General features: G+C 35.6%; 1 protein-coding gene across 2 annotated transcripts in view; it reads right to left on the bottom strand.

Moving 5' to 3' along the window:
• Positions 1-24301, bottom strand: part of REC114 (REC114 meiotic recombination protein) — a 103078-nt gene that overhangs the window by 60424 nt on the left and 18353 nt on the right. For both annotated transcript variants that reach the window (XM_012748220.3, XM_076004540.1), the window contains exon 2: positions 19871-19960. In XM_012748220.3, the coding sequence (XP_012603674.1) occupies positions 19871-19960 (90 nt within the window). The remainder of the gene's footprint in view (positions 1-19870; positions 19961-24301) is intronic.

Raw genomic sequence — 24301 nt, 5'->3', positions numbered from 1 at the left:
ATGGTTCTCTTTGAAAAAGGCAGTTGTTTGTACTCTGAAATGTTATTAGAATCTAAGCATCCTACAACTTCAACAACATATTCTCTCACAATCTCCACATCACTGAATGGCTTCCCATTTTCCCCAAGTATATAAGCTGCTTTATAAGTTGCTTCAGTGGCATTATTTCCAGATTGTATTGCTGCTTGAAAGAATTGTCTTTGCTTTTTCTTTTCATCTTTTAACTTATGCAACACAACCTTTTGTGCCTCTCCCTCTAATTTAAAATATTTGTGTTCATTATGAGTGTTGTAATGCTGATAAGCATTGAATTTCTTTAATGTTGATATTGCAGTGTCACAAAGCAAGCAAATCATCTTATCTTTAGCCGAAACAAGACCATATTGCAATTCCCAATCCTCATTAAAAAATCTGTTTTCTTCCTTCAGCATTCTCTTGGTGTTCTTTGACATGATGGGCTGTTAAGCAGACAGAATTAAAAAATAACGTTGAGCTGTGCAACTATTCACAAATTCCACTTCAAACAAAAACACTGTACTGCTGTCAAAAGCTGATAACAGAAGGCCGGGCGTGGTGGCTCACGCCTGTAATCCTAGCACTTTGGGAGGCCGATGCAGGCGGATTGCTCAAGGTCAGGAGTTCAAAACCAGCCTGAGCGAGACCCCGTCTCTACCAAAAATAGAAAGAAATTAATTGACCACTAAAAATATATATACAAAAAATTAGCCGGGCATGGTGGCGCATGCCTGTAGTCCCAGCTACTCGGGAGGCTGAGGCAGTAGGATCGCTGAGCCCCGGAGATTGAGGTTGCTGTGAGCCAGGCTGACGCCACGGCACTCACTCTAGCCTGGGCAACAAAGTGAGACTCTGTCTCAAAAAAAAAAAAAAAAAAAAAAAAAAAAGCTGATAACAGACTGGTGTACTCGACCCCCATAAACTCTTGCCAACCAGTCTCGTGTGGTGGTGGCACCAGTCAGGTGGGGGAAGTTAGAACTGAATCATGAGCGTAGCAGCCATCAATTTAGCCCCTATGGCTTGCTAATGTCCTAATTGTGCAGGTCAATCTGGGAGGATTATTTCATTGAAAATTATTTTATTCTTTGGTATTTTTAAATATGTTCATTTTAAAAATAAAATAAAAATATAAAAGATGAACAAAAACATATTAATAAAAATAAAAGGATTTGTTCTGTAAAATTTGGATTCAGTCAAAAGGCTGTGCTTAAGGACCTAGAAGGCCACAGATTCCTCACCCCTGGTCTAAAAGAATTAATTCTCAAGTATCCTCCTGAAAAAATCTTCTGTTCTGTGAACACCCATAGGTATTTAGCAATAAAATAATGACAATATTACTATTCATATAACATTTTATAGTTTACAAATAGATTTTGTATATAGCAGAGTGGATATTATTATTCACATTTTACTACTGAGGGCACTAAGGATGGGAATAGTTGAATATTTTGCCTAAAGTCAAATTTCATGGTACCCGGGAAGTTAAAATAAGAACGTTGATAGTCCAACAGGTAACATGGTGCTTGTGGTAAAATGATAGTAGAGGATGATAACCCACACAATAAAATAAATATCCATGATTCCATAATGATATAATCAAATAAATCAATATATAAATTAATAAGGGAAAAGAGCCCTTTATTACAGTAGAATTCTAATTAATGAATGCTGAAGGAATGATAAAAATAGAAAATCACCATTTGGCAAAGACCAGAGCAGTAACTATTGCAGGCAAGAATCATCAGTGGATGCTAAGATGAGTGGGCATGCATTCCTTATCCTTATCTTTTACTCATGGGAACTGTTTATTGGAATCAGTCTACAGGAAAGTTGACTTGCCCTGGTAATTGTGCCCCATTTACTTGTGTAAACTTCACTTCATGGCTACTTTTAACAAATCCTTACATAGTCTATATATCTTCAAGGCTCGTACAGAGATATGGTTGCATGTTAACCTTTCCCGACCTTGGGTGACTCTGCTCTAGTTACTACTCTTTTAAATAACATAACTTGTCTGGCTCGTAGAACAAAAAGAGTCACTGGTCTGATAGTCATGGCAGTAGCTGGCTTGATAGCCAATGCTTCCTCAGCTGCTGCTGCTCAAGTAGACAGTTCGGTGGCTGGGGGATCAGATTCAAGTTCTGACAACTCGATCCTTTCTCCGTTGTGATTGGAATTCTTCTCGTTTTTGTGTCACTCCTATTCCTTTCAATAGTAGTCGACATTGGATGTCATTACGAAAATTATTAAACGGAGGCCAAAACCTAACTGGTGACCTCCAAAAATTAGAACAAGAAATCACCTCTGCTTTTCAAGACAATCTGCTAGATTTTAATAATGATGAGTTCTTTTCTGGCCTGGCCAGTGGATTGTCGCAGGCCTACCTTTTGGCTTCATTAAGAACTATGCTTAATCGTATTGGGAGTAATTTGGGTGTTCTCCTCCTTGTATTATGTTTTGTGCTCTTAATCTACAGATGCTGGAAAAAAAGACAAGCAACTCAGTGACAGTGAAAACAAAATGTCATGGCTGTGTTCCAGCATGTTCGCCTTCAAAATTAAATAAGATAGGGGGAGATGTTGGGGACTGACATTATACTTTCTTGGTTTAAGAATTAAATTTAGTGAGTAATGTACGTGCCCTGCCCAGAACATTTAAGAGTAATGTGCTCCGGACAAGGTTGCTGCCTAGAGGCATAACAATAGGCCTGAATTTCTGCATTGAGGCAAGAGCTGCCCAGCCCCATGATAAGTGGAGGCCTGGAGGCCACACAATAAGCACATTGTTCTTTTGATTGCTGTTTAGCCCTGTAAGATGGCTGGATAGTCAATGACGGGTAAGATTCCTCGAGGAGGAATGACCTACGACAGACACAGCTGCCGGGGGGCCAGCCAAGAGGAACTGGGGATGGAAAATGCCCCTTGTGGCTGCCTTGCTTAACCTTGCTTATCTCAGCCTGTGACCTATGCTTTGAGCAACCACCTGGAAACCTTAAGTCAGGGACATCTGTACCCTTAGGCCACATGTTCCGGAATTTACGGCCATTGCTGCAATGCGTGGGTGGGCACGTACAAGCAACTAACTTGGATTTTTGGGGTATCAAAATAAAACGACTGGTGCATTTTGCACTGCAGTCTTGTAACCGTAAAATAAATAAATAAATAAAATTTTAAAAAAGTAAAATTAGTGGGCAAGAGTATAGTGAGAAACAGGATATTTGTTTATTAATTACAAAGGAAAAAGAGTAACCACAATGGAGAAAGCTGGCACATACCACCTTAGCCACATGATCACAGTTAACATCACCAGTAATAACACATTATCAATATCATGCACCTCCAGGATAAGGAACTGAGAAAGGCCAAACATCTCTTCTGTCTTTCAGAGACACCTTACAAAATAACTGGCTAGTACTCTTTACAAGTGTCAAGGTGATAAAATAAAGACTGCAGAACTATCCCAGACTGGAGGAACCCAAGAAGACATAAAAACTAAATGTAATGTGGAATCCTAGGTTAGATCCTAAACTAGCAAAAAGACAGTGTGACAACTTCAAAATTGAATAAGGTCTGTAGATTAGTTAACAGTATTGTGTCAATTTTAACTTCTTAGTTTTGATCACCATTCTGTGTTAAATGTTAACATTTGGGAAGCTGGGTGAATGGTTTATAAAAATTCCTTATGCCATTTTTGCAACTGTCTTGTAAGTTTGGAATTATTTCTAAATAAAAAGTTTTTTAAAAACAATTATGATGCTAATGCTTATAATCTACATTATACCACTTGGAACTACATTTTCTTGGTTTCAAGTATATAAATTTTTTCTGCTCAATAAGCTCCACTAAAAGGTTAAACATTCCCAAATATAAAATTACTTTAAAGATTTAAAAAGAAGAGTTTAAGTAGTAATAGTCAAAGTAAAATCTGCTCATTTCTCTTTCATTAGTGATATAAAAAATGACAACTTTCTCCAATAATAATAAAAGATTTACTATTTTAAAAGAATCCAAATAAAGCCAATCCAATTGAACCTAGTATAGACTTGAATACTATGGGGGAAAAAATCTTATAGCAAAGTCTTCCAAAAAGACTATAAATTTTACCACCCCTTTACAAAAGAAAGAATCTAGAAGCCTGGTCGATTTCTATGAAATGAGTAAGCTTCTCATGCCATGTAATTTGATAAGATGCTAAACAGAGAAAGAAATTAAACTGCAGTCAAAATAAGAGAAGCAAGGAAATTTTTTTTTAAGACTGGTACCACAGAATATTTTAAGACTGTGGTATTTCAATGGTTTTTTTGGGGGGGAGGGGAGTGGTTATGGCATTAACGATACAATGTATCAGAGATAACTAGTGAGTTACACATTGATGCAAACTTTCAGCACACTCAATATGAATCAACCACAATTTAGCCCCAAAGAGGCACTTTTTTCTTCCAAACTACAAATCTAGTAAACTAAATTGGAGCACTAAAAATAAAGACACAGTCTTTAAAATCTGGCAAATATGTCTGACTCAAATATGTTAAGAAATGAAAAGAGGAGGCGGAAAAAGGCACTTGGGATTTAAGTGTCAAAATTACTCTCGATGTGAGTAGTTAGTACCCTTTCAATGGCATTATTGCAAAGTTATGTATGACTCACTTTAGAGAGAAAAGATGAAAAAGAAGAAATGAAATGGTCAATATTACTTGCTTCACATACTTAAGATTTTCACACTAAACACAAAATAGAAGCTCTTTAAAAAATTATTGTCAAGAATTAGCCCCTAATTAAAGAAGGACAAAAAATACATATAAAGGTCACAATGTAAGTACAACAGAACAAAGGCATAATTATAGTTTTAAAAGCAAAGCAGGCTAAATAAGCCTTTAAATTCCCTATCAGTGAAGCTAGATATATGTACTGACTTTCAACAAAACACTTAGTATAACAAGGCTTAGGTCAAAGATTACTATTTTAGCTACCCAATTAGAGTGCCTTGTCTGTTTGATCCATTACAGTAAGTGAATTATTTAGATCTTCATAAATGTTCTTGATTTGTATTTGGGTATTCTAGCCCACTAGCGTATCACTTCATCTGAAGTATAACTTCATCTGATATAACATGAACAACCAAACCTCACAGAGAGTTACAAAACTTTAACTGTTACTCTATGGTAAGAAAATGTACATTTTGGGTGGGAGGAGGGTAGAGGAGGGGATACTTAAAGCATTTTAATACAAAAAAAAAGAAAGGAAGAAAATAAAAAAGAAAAATAATCTAAAAGATTTTAGACTTCCAGGTAAGAAAACATCTTGAACAAAGGCTTTTAACTCACACCTTCATCCCATTGAAATTAAAAGGCCAAAATATATATATTTATAATAGGGGAGAACTATATCAATACTAAAAACTAGAAATGGATGCCATTCATATGACAAAGCTGTTGAAGAACTTATGCAAGATGTGGATAAGTGGATATGCAGATAGATCTGGATGGAAGAAAGATGCCAAGAGGCAACTAGTGACTTGCCTTCCTGAGAAAGGAGTGCTGTGACTCAGAGAGAAGCAGAGGAGACACTGCAGAAACCCCACTAGCGAGAGTGGCAAGAGCTAGAGAACAGGGAAGCCATAGGAAAAAATAAGAAACCCACCATCTGGAATTGGTTTCACCGCTACCAATCAAGAACATTTGAAACAACTATATCCTAGGATGTGTACTGCAGTACACCAAACAATAATCTAGGAAATCAAAAGAGTTTCTCTTAGAAGCAACAGGAAGTCATATTAGGAATGTGCACAAATAACTGCAGTATACAGCTGGTGGGCATTGTGGCTAGCAAAATACTGATTGCTCACAGAAGAGATGAGAGGCAACTGCCCTGCTCGGATAGCTCTCAGTCCACTCTTCCCAGGCTTCTGGATCAATGAACAGAAATGTAAACGTATATTAGCCAGGTCTCTTATGTAATATCTGAAAGGAAAAATCTATTAGTGTCCAAGGACAGTGAGGTTATTGCAAATAAATCCACCTTCAGGCCTCTACAGATGAGACATCTCCATGCATAAGGATAAATAAAACAATAAAAAAGGGAGAAAAAGAAGTAGCAGGAGGAGAAAGAGAAGGAGAAAGAGGGAAAAAAACTAATACAGGGTCTATGAAAACATTCTACAACAAAAATGGAAGAGGGAAAGCGTAACACCCAAGATACAAAAAAGGGCATAGTTTTGAAAACAAACAAAACTGGAAATAGAAGTAAATTTTAATTAAAATTGTACTGTATAAGATTAAATAACTTTAGAAAAATGTAGTATATTTGAAACAAGAGATTAAAGATAAGATATTAAGCAACTGTCTGAGGTTTGGCCAAGAGTAATAAAGAAATAAGTAGAGAGCTTGAAGAAGTAAGAAAATAAGAAGAGTAAAAAAAGTAATAGTAGAAGTGAAAATCACATTAACGATAACTCAATGGAAAAATGAGCAAAGATTGCAAAAGACACTTCACAAAAGAAGATATCCAGATGGCTAATAAACAAAAGAAAAAGGGTTTAACCTCATTAGCAATTAGGAAAATATAAATTAAAACCTTAATAAGATATCACTGCACACCCATCAAAATGGCTAAAGTAAAAATACCAAGAATGTATCGCCAAGAATGTCATTGTCAAGAATGTGGAGAACTCTTGTACATTACTTGCATGAGTGTAAACGGGCATAAAAACTTTGGAAAACTCTTTGGCAGTGTCTAGCAAAGCTGAACATAGATGGACTCTATGAGTTGGTCCCTCTAAGTGTTCCTGGATCAGCAGCATCGACATCACTGGGAGTTTGCTAGAAATGCAAAAGCTCAGCCTATCCCCCAAACCTGCTGGCTCACCATCAGCATTTTAATAAGAGCTCAGGTAATTTATATGCACATTAAAGTTTGAGATGCACTGTCCTATAACTCATCAATTGCATTTCAAACTCATCCATTCTACTCCTACTTATATGCTCAACAAACACACATACAAGTGTTCACCAAAAGATATACTAGACATATACTATAGCAGCACTATTTGTAATAGCTAAAAACTGGAAATTACCCAAACACTCATCAATACAATGGATGAGTAAATTGTGATATAGTCACAAAATGAGAATGGACTATCTATAACTGCATACAACAATATGGACAATTCCCATAAATATGACAGTAAGTGAAAGAAGCCAGACATAGAAGAGTCCGGTATTATTCATTTTATACAAAGCACAAAAACAGGGAAAGCTAATCTACGTTATTAGAAGTCAGAATGGTGGTTAGCCTTTGGGAGTGTAATAGTTGCTGAAAGGGAACACGAGGGAGGGATAGAGAAAATGTTCTATTCCTTAACCTGGCCAATAAAAATATAAAAATATGATTCATTAGTCATCCAAAAATGAGAATTAAATGACAATGGCATGCCGCTACACAAACACTAGAATGACTAAAATGATAAAGACTGACAATATCACTGTAAGCAAGAATATGGAGCAACTTGAACTGTCAAAGCTGGTGGAAAAGCAAAATCACACAATCACTTAGAAAAAGAGTACAGAAGTGTCTTACATATAAATACATGCAACCCAGCTATTCCACTCTTAAGTATTACCCAAAAGTAATAAAGGTAATACCCAGAGACTTATATATAAACATTCACAGCAGCTTTACTCATGATTGCCCCAACTGGAAATAACCCAGATAGCCATCAACAGGTTAACAGATGAATAAATTGCAGTATATCTATAACATGAAATACTAATCAACAACAACAACAAAAACATGTTACACACAACAGTGTGGACAAGTCTCAAAAACATGATGCTGAGTTAAAGAAGCCAGACACAAAAGGGCACATATAATTTCACTTACATCAATTTCCAGCAAAGGTAAAACTACTGTGTAATGCCAGAAGGCAGAGTAGACAGAAAGTGGTTGTCAGAAGGTGGGTGGACACGAGGGAATTTGAGGGGTGAGAATAATGTTTTGTATCATGATTGTGACCGTTTATACAATTGTATATATTTATAAAAATTTGGTGAACTCAACAAGTACATTTTATTATATATGAATTGTACTCCAATAAAACTCATCTTTAAGAAGCCAATGACAAACCAAGAAAACAGATTTCAAAGATTTAATATTCTAACTCTAGAGAGATAATGCCAATACCAATGATAAAACCTCAGTATCCCAACAGAAAACATGAAGGACACTGTGGATTTCCAAAATGCTATAAAGCTTGATGACAAAAAAAAAAAGATTTTCACGGATACCTGAGCACTGACAGTTTTGATACAGATGTGAATCCAGGCTTGTAAACACTCCCTTAATTAGAAGCTGTTAGTGTAAATTCTTTTGGAATCATGACATAAGTCCCAAGTATATAGGTATCGTGGCCTTGCAAAAAGTGAGTTTTTCCAGAGCCTGTCAAATACCAGTGTTATCAGAAAATGGGGTTAGGAAAAGCTATGCTGAGATTCACTGTATCTATTCCCATCATGGTGTGATCACCTCAGCTATCTGCTGATAAGCATCACCAGAGGAAAAAGATGTCTAAAAATCTCCATTAGTCCAGCTATGACATTTTTGAGAAGGCAAGCAGGGAGCTGGGGGTTGAGCACACCCCTCCCCTCTGTACTACTGAACAGCCTGCCACTTCCTGACCAAGAAGGCTCTGTGTATGCAGTTTTCTAGGAGGCCTAAAAGCTGAAGATGCAAAAAAGGGCCTTAAAAGTTGTAGCAGCAGCTCAAAAACAAGACCAGAGAGCTATTCCAAAGCCTGACCAGAGGCTCAAAGAAAACCAATATGTTCTGTCAAAAATTGTTTAAAAAGAAAACAGAACAGACATTTCTCTAAAGAAGATATACAAATGGCCAAAAAACACATAAAATATGCTCAACCTCACTAATTATTAGAGAAATGCAAATCAAAACAACAGTAAGTTACCATATCACACCTGTTAAGATGGATACTCTCAAAAAACAAACACACAAAAAAACAAGCATTGGCGAGGACATGAAGAAATTGGAACCTTTATGCCTTTACCCCAGAGTGTAAAATGGTATATAACCCCTGTGGAAAGCAATATGGCAGTTCCTCAAAGAATTAAAATTATCATATGATTCAACAATTTTACTTATGGGTACATACCCATAAGAACTGAAAACATGGCTTCAAAGAGATATTTGTACACTCATGTTCATAGCAGCATTACTCACAATAGGCAAAATGTGGAAGCAACCCAAGTGTTCATCGGTAGATAATCAGTAAACAAATGTGTTATACACGTATAGTGGAATATTATTTAGCTTAAAAAGGAGGAAACCCAAGAATGGATTAATAAAATGTGGTATATGTATACCATGGAGTACTATTCAGCTCTAAGAAACAATGGTGATATAGCACATCTTATATTTTCCTGGTTAGAGCTGGAATCCATACTACTAAGTGAAGTATCCCAAGAATGGAAAAACAAGCACCGGATATATTCTCCAGCAAACTGGTATTAACTGAGTAGCAGCTAAGTGGACACATAGGTACTACAGTAATAGGGTATTGGGCAGGTGGGAGGGGGGAGGGGGCGGGTATATACATACATGATGAGTGAGATGTGCACCATCTAGGGGATGGTCATGATGGAGACTCAGACTTTTGGGGGGAGGGGGAGAAATGGGCATTTATTGAAACCTTAAAATCTGTACCCCCATAATATGCCGAAATAAAAAAAAAAAAAAAGGAGGAAACTATGACACATGCTACAGCATGGATGAACCTTGATGACATTATGCTAAGTGAAACAAGCTAGTCACAAAAGACAAATACTGTATGAGTCCTCTTATGAGGTACCTACAGCAGTCAAATCCATAGAGACAGAAAGTGGAGTGATGGCTACCAGGGGCTGTGGGAAGAGAGAATGGGACAGTTATTGTTTAATGGGTTATTGTTTAATGAATTTTAACTTTGCAAGATGTAGAGTTCTAGAGATGGATGGTGGTGATGGTAGCACAACCATGTGAATGTACTTAATGTCACCAACATGTATGCTTAAAAATGGTTAAAATGATAAATTTTATGTTATGTGTATTTACCACAATTAGAAAAACTTTTAAAAGCTCAAAATAGCCAAGGGAGAATCTGTTCAAAATGCCAAGACTGGAAAGGGGAAGCCAGTTGAGGCTAAGTCCAAGGTAGATTGAGGATGGGATGCCAAGGTACCTTAGCCTTCTTGCTATACCAACCCTTTGACATCAGTGACAACAGAAAAGCCCAGTGCATAGATCTGCACAAAGCCCTATGGCAATGACATGCCCAGTTGTATGCAGATGCTAAATGGTCAAGCAAAACGGAAACCTATGGTTTTACTAGACACCATGCACATAGTTTAATCTAAAGCATTAAGTTTCCATGGACCTCACAGGGAGTGGCAATCAGAGACCTGTGAAGTTTAAGAGAAATTGGGTTTAAATAGCGGCCCAGGACCAAGCAGAAAGCCTCACTGACCTGTCTTATTTCCACATAAACATATCACACACATGGAGCCGTTGCTGGGCCCTCGCCATCAGTTTCCATGAAAGAAATGACTATTTTTTAGGGGTGTTGTGCAGCTTCCACAAAACTTTGTGAGTATAAATATAGCACATTTTAATCCATGCCAGCAATTGAATTCTTTTACTAAGAAGTGGCTAAAACTTTCCATGACCATCCTGTCCCTACCTTTTATGAGACAAATTCTAAAAATATATCATGACCCACATTAGTATGAGGAAAGAAAGTGTGTAAATGTAATACCAACATAAAATTATAATAGAAATGTGTTATAATCCAAATGTATTGCTCTTCTGTGTGTTGGCTCTTGAGTAACCCTCAAAATACTGTGAATAAACTGTATGAACTGATGAAAATTATTCTTTAATTAAGATAAAATATCTTTTAAATATGTATTCTTATTTTTATCACACATGTGCATAATTAAAACATTTTTTAAATCCTTCTATAATATTGATCCAGTAAGAACTGAATACTCTTAAAATGTATATATGTAATACATTAACAAAACTGAAAAAAAGAAAAACCATCTCAATAGATGCAGAAAAGCATTCAACAAAATTCAACTACTATTCATCATTTAAAATTCTCAAACCACAGCAAAGGGGCCAATCAGTAAAATGAACAGAACACGAATGTACAGAACACGAAAAAATATATGCAAACTGTAATTCTGATACAGGTTAATATCTAACATATATAAGGAATTTTAAAAACTCTACTCAAAAAGAAAAAAACAATTAAAAATTGGCAAAGGACCTGAGTAGACATTTTTCTAAAGATGACATATAAATGGCCAATAGGTATATGAAAAAGTGTTCAACAATATGAATCACCAGGGAAATGGTAATCCATACCACAATGAGACATCTCCTCATACCTGTTAGGATGGCTATTACCAAAAACTCAAAAGATAGCAAGTGTGGGAGAGGATGTGGAGAAACAGGAACCCTTGTACCTTGTTGGCGGGGATGTAAATTGGTACAGCCATTATGGAAAACATTATGGAGTTTCCTCAAAAAATGAAAAATAGAACTGTCATATGATCTAGCCATCCCACTTTCATATAACCAAAGGAAATGAAATCAGTATTCCAAAGAGATATCTGCATTCCATGTTCACTATAGCATTATTCGCAATAGCCAAAATATGGAAACAACCTAAGCATCCAGCAATGGATAACTGGATAAATTGTGATACACAAACACACAAAGAAATGTTAGCCTCTAAAAAGAAGGAATCTTGCCATTTTCTACAACATGGAAGAGCTTGGAGCACATTCTGCTAAACAAAATAAGCCAGACACAAAACAAAAAATTTTGCATGATTTCACTTATATGTGGAACCTAAAAAAATCAAATTCATAGCAGCAGAGAATCAAATGGTGGTTACTAGGGGCGGGGCAGGGGGTTCAGGTGGAGGAAATAGGAAGATGTTGGTCAAAAAGTACAAAGCTTCAGTTAGTAGGATGAATAAATTCTAGAGATTTAATGTACAGCATGGTAACTATGATTAACAATATTGCATTGTATACTTGAAATTAGCTAAAAGAGCAGATCTTAAATGTTCTTATCACACATACAAAATGATACTATGTGAGGTGATATGTTAATTAGCTTGGCTATAGTAATCACTTTACAATATATATCAAAATATCACATGTATACCTTAAATATGGTTTTAATTAATTTATTAGATTTAGGGGTACAAGTATTTTATTGGTTACATGAATGAACTGTATAGTGGGGATATCTGGGTCTTAGTGTACCTATCACCTGAACAGTACACATTACACCTGACAGGTGGATTTTCTTCCCTCACCCCCCTCTCAACCTCCCCTTTTGGAGCCTCCAATGTCCACTGTGCCACTCTGTACACCCCTGTGTACTCATAGCTTAGCTCCCATTTGTGAGAACATGTGTTATTCGGTTTTCCATTCCTGTGTTACTTCACTTAGCATAATGGCCTCCAATTCCATCGAAGTTCCTGCAAAAGATATCACTTCATTCTTTTTTATAGTTGAGTGATATTTCATGGTGATACACACACACACACACACACACACACACTGCACTGCCTTTTATTTATCTTCTCCTTGGTTGATGAATACTTAGATTGATTATATATCCTTGCAGTTGTGAACTGTATTGTGCTAAACATACGCTTGCAGGTATCTTTTAGACATGATGACTTCCTTTCCTTTGGGTAGATACCCAGTAGTGGGATTGCTGGATTGAAAGTCAGATCAACTTTTAGTTCTTTGCGAAATCTCCATACTGTTTTCCATAGAGTTTATACTAATTTACGTTAGTGTGTAAAGTACTCCCTTTCCACTGCAGTCTATTGTTTGACTTTTTAATAATGGCCATTCTGACTGGGGCAAGGTGGAATCTCATTGTGGTTTTAATTTGTATTTCCATGGTGTTTAGTGATGTTGAGCATTTTTTCAAATGTTTCTTGGCCATTTCTATCCCTTCTTTTAAAATTGTCTGTTTATGTCATTTGCCTACTTTTTGATGGGATTATTTGGGGTTTTTTTTTCTTGCTGATTTGTTTGAGTTACCTACAGATTCTGGTTATTAGTCCTCTGTTAGATGTACAGTCTGTGAATATCTTCTCCCATTCTCTAGGTCATTTATTTACTATGCTGATTGTTTCTTTTGCTGTGCAAAAGTTTTTTAGTTGAATTAAGTCCCATTTGTTTATTTTTGTTGTTGCTATATTTGCCTTTGGGGTCTTAGTCATAAATTCTTTGCCTAGGCCAATATCCAGAAGAGTTCTTCCTAGGTTTTCTTCTAGAATTTTTACAGTTTCAGGTCTTACATTCAAGTCTTTAATCCATCTTGAGCTAAATTTTGCATATGGTGAAAGACAGGGATCTAGTTTCATTCTTCTGTCTAGGGTGGGTAACCTGTGGCCTTGGGGCCATATGTGGCCTTCTGGATCCTTGAGTGTGGCCCTTTGAGTGAATCCAAATTTTACAGAACAAATCCTTTCTTCATTTGATTCTCAGCTTGGTCATTATTGGTGTATATAAATGCTACTGATTTGTGTATGTTGATTTTTTTATCAACATACTGAAACTTTATTGAATTCACTTATCAAATCTAGGTGCCTTCTGGAGGAGTTTTTAGGGTTTTCTAGGTATAAGATCATATCATCAGCAAACAGAGATAATTTGACTTCCTCTTTTCCAGTCTGCATGCCCTTTATTTCTATCTCTTGCCTGATTACTCTGCTTGGGACGTCAGTACTATGCTGAATAGAAGTGGTAACAGTGAATATCCTGGTCTTGTTCCAGTTCTTAGGGGGAATGCTTCCAACTTTTCCCTGTTCAGTATGACATTGGCTGCGGACAGACACAATACACACACACACACACACACACACACACACACACACACGCACACAATTTTAATTTAAAAATAAATAATCAGAAATTCAAAGAGAAAAACCTCTTGGCAAACTAGGAATAAAAGGGAGCTTCCTCAGTCTCATAAAGTATAACTACAAAAAAAACTATAGCTAACATTATATTTAATGGGGGTAAGACTAAATTCTTTCCCACTAAGATCAGGAACAAGGCAAGGATATCAAGTCTCTCCATTTCCATTCAACATTGAAAGTGTAATTAGCCAGTGTAATCTGAGGGAAGATGGTGGAGGGTACAGAAAGAGTCTATAGATTAGGAAGAAAGAATATAAAACTGCCTTTATTTGTAGTTAATAAATTATATATGTAGAAAATCATAAAGAATCTATTAAAAAGCTATAGAACTAATAAATTAGTTTAGCAAGATCACAGGATACAAGGTCAATATAAAAAAATCAACTGTGTTTCTGCACACCAACTATTAGACATTAAAATTTTTAAAATTCTATTTACAATAACATAAAAAATACAAAATGCTTGTGGATAAATTTAGCAAAGTATGTGCAAGACCTGTACTGTAAAAATTACAAGACACTGATTAGAGAAATTAAAGAGGATATAAATAAATGGAGAACTCTTTATATCTCACAAGTTGGAAGATGCAATACTATGCTCATAGGTTGGATGATACAATGGTATCAAGTCAATTCTTCCCAAATTGATTTATAGATTAGAAGTAGTCCCATCAAAATTAGAGCAATTTTTTTATAAGAGAAGTCATTCTAAGATTTGTATGGAAATGCAACTGACCTGGAATAGTCAAAACAATTTGAAAACCACAGTTAGAGGAATTATACTACCTGATTTCAAAAATCACAACAAAGTGGAAGACAGTGTGTTATTAGAACAAGGATAGACATGTAGGTCGACAGAACGGAAAAGACAGTCAAGAAATAGGCCAGATACAACGGCTCATGCCTGTATTCCCAGCACTTTGGGAGGCCAAGGTAGGAGGACTGCTTGAGGACAGGCGTTTGAGACCAGCCTGGTCAACATAGTGAGACCCTGGTCTCTACAAAAAATTTTCAAAATTAGTCAGATACGGTGGCTCATGACTACAGTCTTAGTTACTCAAGAGGCTACAGTGGGAGAATTGCTTGAGCCTAGGAGTTCAGGCTTCAGTGATCTCTGATGGTGCCACTGTACGCCAGCCTGGGTGACAGACCAAGATCCCATCCATATATAAATAAATAAATAATATTTTAAAAAATTTAAAAAATAAAGTCAAGAGATAGACAAACACATAATTCACAAATTGACTTTCAATGAAGATGCCAAGGTAATTCAATGAGAAAAAGCTAGTCTTATCAATAAATGGTGCTGAAACAATTGATATCCATAGACAAAAACCAAAAAACTACCCACACTCTTAACTTTCACTATGTATTAAAAATTAATTCAATGGTTCTCGAAGTAAATTCCCTAAGATCCATGATTATATTCCATAATATAGTAATTTTATCAATACTACATTGTTTTAATTGTAGAGAAGAAGGGACTCTATATAAAATAATAAAGCAATAATATTAATATTATTAAAATATAAAATAATAAAAACAATAATATTAATATTATTAAAAAATACTAAAACTTCATAATGGACCATAGGCCTAAATGTAAGAGCTGAAACTTAATATAAAACTTCTAGAAGAAAACATAGAAAAATCTTTTAATCCTGGAGTACATAATAATTTCCTAAAAAACATACAAAAAGGATGAACCAACCTGGGTAACAGCAAGACCCTGTCTCTCAAAAAAAATTTTTTTTTAATTACCCAGGCATGGTGGGATGCACATGTAGTCCCAGCTACTCAGGAGACTGAGGCAAGAGGATCACTTGAGCCCAGGAGTTTGAGATTGCATTAAGCTATGATAATGGCATTGTACTTTAGCTAGCCCAGGCAACAGAGCAAGGCCTTGTCTTAAAAAACAAAACAAAACAAAATTAAATTTAAAAAACCCAAATAAAAAGGATGAATCATAAGAGAAAAAGAAAGTTGGACTTCAAAATTTTAAACTTCTGCTCTTCAAAAGACACTAAGAAATGGAAAGAAAAGCCACAAACTGGGAGTACTATTTTACAGAACATATTTCTGATAAAAGAGCTGCAACCAGAATAAGAGCTCTTATAATTCAACTACAAGAAGGCAAGCAACTCAATTAAAAATAGTTAAAAGACATGAGCAGGCACTTCACCAATGAGACATCCAAATGGCAAATAAACACAGGAAAAGATGCTCAACATCATTAGTCATTAAGGAAATGCAAATTAAAACCATCATGAGCTACCACTACACACTCACTAGGATAGTTAAAATTAAAAAGACTGACAATACCCAGTGTTGGTTAGGATATGGAACATCTGGAACCCTTACACATTGCTTATGGGAATGCAACTTTGGAAAGCAGTTTTGCAATTCCTTATAAAGTTAAACATAGATGTACCACATGACTCAGCAGGTCCTCTATGGGCATTTACCAAAGAAAAATGAAAACATATGCCTATACAAAGGCTCGTATATAAATGTTAAGCTATTATTATTCATAATAGTTAAAACATGGAAACAACTTAAATGTCTATCAGTGGTTAAATGGATAAGCAAATTAGCTTTCTCTATACCATGAAATACTGTTCAGTAACAAAAAGGAATGAACTTCTGATAACATGTAACAACATGAATAAATCTCACAATCATTATGCTAAGTGGAAGAAGCCAGACACAAAAGACTACATATCATGTTTTCATTACATGAATTCTAAAACAGGCAAAACTATAATGAGTTAATGCATATGTTAATTAACTAGATTTAGTTATTCCACAATGTATGTATACTTCAAAACAATATGTTGTACACAGTAAATATAATTTAATTTGTCAACTTAAAAAATAAATAAAAATTAATTAAGAAAAAAGAAAAGGCAAAAAACTATAGCAATGGAAAACAGATCAGTGGGTGCTGGGTGCTGAGGGTGGGCAGAGGGGACTGACTGCAAAGGGGCACAAGGAAACTTCTTGGGCTAACCGAAATGTTCTATATCATGACTGTGGTGATGGTTACATGACTATATACATTTATCAAAACATATCAATTGAGGGCAGGCATTGTGGCTCACACCTGTAATTCCAGCACTTGGGAAGGCCCAGGTAAGAGGATTCCTTGAGGACAGGAGTTTGAGACCAGCCTAGGCAACATAGAAAGACCCTGTCTAACACATAAAATTGAACACTTAAAATTAGTGAATTTTATTTTATGTAAATTATACCTCAACAAGAGTAATTTATGAAAAAAATTTAGGATTTAAAAAATATTATTCAATATCTAAGTTATATATGTACTGTCATACATCACTTAACAACAGGGATATGTTCTGAGAAATGTGTCATTAAGCAATTTCATCATTGTGCAAAGATCATACAGTAGACTTACACAAACCTAGATAGTGTAGCCTACTACACACCTAAGCTATATGGTGTAGCCTATTGCTCCTAGGCTACAAACCTGTACAGCATGTTACTGTACTGAATGCTGTAGGCAACTATAACACAATGCTAAGTATTTGTGAATCTAAATATAACTAAATACAGAAAAGGTACAGGAAAAATATGGTATAAAAGATAAAAAATGGTATACCTGTGCAGAGCATTTACCATGAATGGAGCTTGTAGGACTGGAAGTTGCTCTGGCTGAGTCAGTGAGTGAGTAGGAAGTGAATGTGAAGGCCTAGGACGTTACTGTACACTAGACTTCATAAACTGTATACTTAGGACACATTCTTATAAAAAATATTTTTCTTTCTTCAATAATAAATTAACCTGAGCTTACTGTAACATTTCTACTTCATAAACATTTACATTTTTTTAAACTTCGACTCTTTTGCAATAACACTTGGCTTAAAACACATATACAATACAAAAACGTTTTTTCTGTTTAAAAATTTTTTTATTTGTTAAATTTTTTTGTTAAAAACTAAGACACAGGCCTGATGTGGTGGCTCACACCTATAATCCTAGCACTCTGGGAGGCCAAGGCAGGAGGATTGCTTGAGCTCAGGAGTTTGAGACCAGCCTAAGCAAGAGCAAGACCCCATCCCTAAAAAAAAAAAATAGAAAAATTAGCTAGGTGTGGTGGTGTGCATTTGTATTCCCAGCTACTTGGGAGGCAGGATAATTGCTTGAAGCAGAAGAATTGCTTGAGCCCAGGAGTTTGAGGCTGCAGTGAGCTATGATGACACCACTGCACTCTAGCCAGGGCGACAGAGGGACACTCTGTCTCATAAAAAAAAAAGAAGAAGAAGAAGAAAAAAACACTAAGACACAAACATACACATTAGCCCAAGCCTACACAGGGTCAGGATTTTCAAGAAATCACTAGGCGATAGGAATTTTCCAGCTCCATCATAATCTAATGGGGCCACCATTAAATATGCCTCCTACATTGACCAAAACATCATTACTATGCACATGACTGTATATGCAACATGCACCAATTTGTAGAGTTGCGATTGTATTTTTCAGTAGTGGGTATCCTGAAATTTGATAAACTTGTTTTTATAACTGCAAGTGCAAAAACCATTCTATGTATGATACAAAGAAATCTCTACCAGTTTGTCAACATTTATCACTAGTGCAAAAAGATGGAGTACAGACAAAGCATGGGGTGGTCCCTATGCCTGAGGAAGTCAACCTGCATCAATGTCACCATTCAGCAAAGACTCATAATATTAACAGGGAGAACTAGCTGTGCGCTAGGCATCCCTCCTTCTACTGTCTGAAGGATTCTTCATTAACAGCTGAAGAAACCTTATCTCTTGCAATTGATGCAGGCCCTGACAGTGGCAGATAAAGCAAAACAGTACAACTGTGCTGCAGTTTTAAAAGTCACAAGGAACACAAAGAATACTTTGCAGATCACCTCATAGTCAATGATAAGGCTATATTTCATTTAAGTGGAAAGATGAATCATCACAATACATATATGTGGGATCCCACCATCATATTATAATAGAACATGTAAGACAGTCACCAGAAATTAATGTCTCGTAAATGTATTTGACCTATTTGTTTACCGCTGTTTCTGCCAACTGGAATGATGATAGTCCATGACAGGGATTTTTGTTTCGCTGTTCACTGCTATATCCCTAGCACCCCAAAAATGCCTAGCATATACTAATTACTCAATAAATATTTATTAAATGAATTATGCCCATGTAGATATTCACTAAATATTTGTTATATGAATTTATATCTACATAGACATTCACAGCTAAATGATATAATAACCTTCCATTATATTTCCTTTCTTGTACAATTTCTTTGATTGGAAGTTAATAATTATCTTGTTTCTTCATTCGTTTTGTTTCTATATACCAAATAAAACATAAATTTTCAAGTAAGGTAATCCTTATTTCTTCATTCCAAAATTTCCTACAATGTATACATATTGAGAATAAAGAATACATGCATCTTTATAAATTCACAGTTTTGTGGCAGGCTCTATCAATTAAAAATAGCATACTTTTGTTTTCTTTTAGCTATTTCCTTAAATCTATCCCTCTGCGTATGCTGTTTCCCCTATTTGGAAAAACCCTCCACACTCGTCTCTATAAATCCAGCCTAACTTCAACTCAATATCCCCAATTAAGAATCATACTTAGATCCATTTGACTCCCAAATAACCCTAAACCCCTTAAGGCAGGCAATATTCAGTATGTTTCTGTATTTCCCACTGTTTTGCACATTTGATAAATGCTTAATTTGTTGACCTTGATGAATTTCAGTGACACTGAATAAGCTTGAGGATATAACCCATGTAAAGCTGAGAAGATACGGAAATATTTGCATATTAAACTATTATGCACAAAACCTACCAGTAGTGTCTGTCCGTGGGAAATGAAGAAATGACCTGATATAACTATGGTGAGAACAAGATGCCCAGATTCTTCATTGGAATCAAAAACCTTGAAAAAGAGAGAGAGAGAAATATGTAAAAACAAACAAACAAATAACCATTTCTGTAATACTGATTAACTTATAATACTGATAACCAAACTATTTTCTCCTACCCTGAATGTTCCCTTTCCTTTTATTTAATCTGTAACCATTTCTTTATAGCTTCAAATTTCTCCATATTTAAAAGCCTGACCATTAGCCTATCAATATATATTTTTAAAAATAAAATTAAAAACTAATATTTTGAAAGAAAAAGAATACCAAATTAAGAATCAAGAGATGTGAGTCCTGAGCCAACCATTTTTCAGATACACTCTAATAAATCACATGTTCTGAGCCTCAATTTCCTTTCCATAAATTGGAGACCATACCTTATAGGGTTGCTGTGAGACATCAAGTCCAAGTTTCCTCAGCCATACAATCCATTTTTCATAACCCCTCTAAACCTGGTGCTTTCCTTTGAATGAGCTCTACTTTGTCAATGTCACACTTAAAATACGGTGCCACAAACTTAACATAACCCTCTTGTTATAGTCTAATTATCTCCCATTACTTGCATTAATGTAGCCTATAACCACATTAGCCTTCTGAGGGGGTGGTCCCACTGAAGTTCAATCTTCAATCAATAAAACTTCCTGAAATTTCATCACCTATGTTGGTAAATCCTATTTTCCCTTTCTTCATCTTAAACCTCAATGTAAGACCTTAGATTTAGCCCTGTTATATTTTATCTTGTAAGACTTGGTCTATAGTTTCAACTTACTGGGCTGTGGTGAGAAATTGAAGCAATTAAATGCAAAGGTCAGGGAAGAGAAGACATGTCTGCTAGATATACAAGAGTGGGTTTGGGTCTTAAGTGACTATGCTATATAGGTGGTTTTATTATTAATATCATTAATAAATATCATAAGGTAAATACTCCTATGCAAATAGTAAGAAATCATATACTTACCTTAATGCTCCAAGTTCAAAATAATTAACATATACTGAATTCAACTTAGGTCTATTTTTATAATGGTTACTGCATTCTATTGAGAAATAATGCTCTATCTTATAGTTTCATATGTGAGATTTGGAGTTTTAATGCTTTATTTAAAATTTTAATTATATTTAAATTTAAGATTTTCTACTAAGTTTTCTCTAATTAATCTTAAATTCCAAACTTAAAAATCAAATAACATTCTAGACATCAAGGGAGCCATACTAAGCCCTTCACTAACTTCTTCAGTAGTTGTAATTCTGCCTCTTTCCCAGTATTCAGAACTCAGTCCCTTGCACAACACTCTTCCTACCATAGTTTAAATGAATTATTTTGTATACTTTATGATTAGTTAGAACTAGAAAGATAACTAGGAGTCAAGCATAGCTTTCAAAACTAGAGTCTGGTCAGTAAATTCTTTGGAAAGCAATATGTTAACATGATGGTTTAACTTTTTTTAGAAATGTAACATGTCTACCAAAAAGTATACAAAACACAAATGTATAGCTCAGTTAATGGTGGCAAAGCAAACACATCATTATTACCCAGGTGAAGAAATTGCATATTACTAGGTTTACAGAAGGTTCCCTAGTGCTGTCTTCCAATCACCACCTGCTTCCTCCTCCCCTAAAATAATCTCCATCCTGACTTTTAACACCATAATTCAGTTTTATTTATATAAGTATAATCATACAGAAAGAATTATTTTATGTTTGGCTTCATCAATGGTGTTACACAGACATTCATTTTCATTATTATATAATACCATTCTATGACTACACCACAATTTATTTTTTTTATTTTTTGTTGTTGTTGAATATTTTCTCCCAGGTCTCCTAGGAAAAAATTTAGGTCTCCTACAAATAACACTGTTATAAATTTTCTTGTCTATGTCTCTTGTTGGATAAAAATACTCATTATAAAGATTTTAATTCTTCCCAAAGTACTTTACAACTTTTTCAAGTGATGGCCTATGACTTCCAGGAGAGTTCCAGTCTAGACTTCTTCCCTGTCCTCCAAATTGTTACATCTAGTTGCCCAATCAACATATCCATGTAAATAAAGGTCTAACAGTCATCTCAAAATTAACAGTCCCTAACATGAATTCCTAATCTTCTCATTCATTCATTATTCATTCAATTTTTACAAAGCACCTAGCATGCGTTAGGCTGTTGTAGGCATATGACTCCAACAGTATTCTCACTTCAGAAAACAATTCTATCCTTCCATTTCTTTAGGCTAAAACCATGGAATCATTCTTGACTCCTCTCCTTTTCTCATACCCGTATCTAAGCCATCAGCAAATCCCTCATGTCTTCCTTCAAAATATCCACAATCCAACCACTCTTTATAGTCTCATCTGAGTTATCATCATCTCTTGTTGGATTATTATAACAACCTTCTAACTGGCTTCCCCCTTTTTGTTCTTTCTTCCCTCTCCAACACATAGTTTATTTTCAATACAGTAGCCAGAGTGATCCTATTAAAGTTAAGTCGGATCATGACACTTCCAGCTCAGGGCCCTGCGTAGCTGTCCATCTCATTCGGAAGAGGCGCTCCTGCAAGGCGCTCCGACGTCTAGACCCCCACAGCCCCTCCACTCTCATCCTCTACCACCCGCCCCTGCACACTCTGCGTGGCCGCATTGGCCCCCTCGCTGCTCCTTGGACCCCTCGCTGCTCCTTGGACCCACTGGGCACTCTGGTGACCATAAACCTCAGGGCTTTTACCATTGCTCTTCTGTCTGAAATTCGCTTCTCCTAGATCTCCACATGACTCACTCTTTGTCAGGTCTTTGCTTAAATGTCATCTTTGCAGATAAGAGTTTTCCTAACCATCCTACAGAAAACTCACTCAAACCAGACCACTTATCTTCCCTTCTCCAGTTTTATTTTTCTCCATACCTCTTACAACTTTTTTTGTTACTTTAGGTTTACTTATTTGTTATCTGTCTACCCTGAGCAGAATGTAAGCTCCATGAAGAGAGAGATTTTTTTTTCTGTTTGGGTCACTACTATATATGCAAATGCCTAGGATAGTGCCTGGCACATAATAGATGCCCAATATTTTGTTGAATGGATAAGTGAATATGAAATTCCAAATAAAGGCATGGATTAAAATGCAAAATTTTCAAAGAAAATAAAGATGTTTTCAGAAAGAACTCATCACCAGCAGACCTGCACTGAAAGAAATGTTAAAAGGAAATTCTTCAGGCAAAAGGCAAATGATATCAGATGAAAGCTGAGATCTCCACAAAGGAATGAAGAGCACTGGAAATATTAATTACACGGGTAAATATGAGATTATATTTATTATTTAATATCTTTAAAAGATAATTGATAAGTAGGATTATAAATAATATTCAATTAATCCAAAAGAGAACAGGATCAAAATTTAAAAGGAACACAGAACAGATAATAAAAATACAAAACAAATAGCAAGATGATAGACTTAAACCTTATCCTATCAATAATCACGTTAAACATAAATACCTTAAAATGCCCCAATAAAAGGCAGAGGTTGTCAGATTAGATAAAAAGACAAGATGCAACTGCATGTCACCCACAAGAAATGCACTTTAAATAGGAAAATGTGAACAGGTTAAACATAAAAAGAAAAAATATATAACATGCTAGTCAAAAGAAAGTTGGAGTGGTTATCTTAACATTAGATAAGAATATCAAAAGGTATATAGAAGGTAATTTCTTAATGATAAATGAGTAAATTAATCAAGAAACATAATCATCCTCCACATTTATGCCTCCAATAACAGAGCTTAAAAATACATGAAGCATGCCTGTAATCCTAGCACTCTGGGAGGCCAAGGTGGGCGGATCATTTGAGCTCAGGAGTTCAAGACCAGCCTGAGCAAGAGCAAGACCCGGTCTCTACTAAAAATATAAAGAAATTAATTGGCCAACTAAAAATATATAGAAAAAAATTAGCCGGGCATGGTGGCACATGCCTGTAGTCCCAGCTACTTGGGAAGCTGAGGCAGAAGGATCGCTTGAGCCCAGGAGTTTGAGGTTGCTGTGAGCTAGGCTGACCACGGTGCTCTAACCTGGGCTACAGAGTGAGACTCTGTCTCAAAAAAAAAAAAAAAATACATGAAGCAATAACTAATAGAAATGTAAGGAAAAATAGACAAGTTCACAATTATAGTCAGAGATTTTAATACCCCTCTCTCAATAACTGATAGAACAAGTACATAGAAAATCAACAAATAAATAGTAGACTCGAACAACATTATCAACCAACATGACTGATTGACATTTATAGAATATTCTATCCAACACCAGCACAAAACACATTCTTCTCTAGTATATGACCATTTACAAAGACAGACCATATTTGGGCCATTCAACAAGTT

This window comes from Microcebus murinus, chromosome 6 (assembly GCF_040939455.1).
Source record: "Microcebus murinus isolate Inina chromosome 6, M.murinus_Inina_mat1.0, whole genome shotgun sequence".
Taxonomy (NCBI): Eukaryota; Metazoa; Chordata; class Mammalia; order Primates; family Cheirogaleidae; genus Microcebus; species Microcebus murinus.
This window is presented reverse-complemented; position numbering and strand designations above follow the sequence as displayed.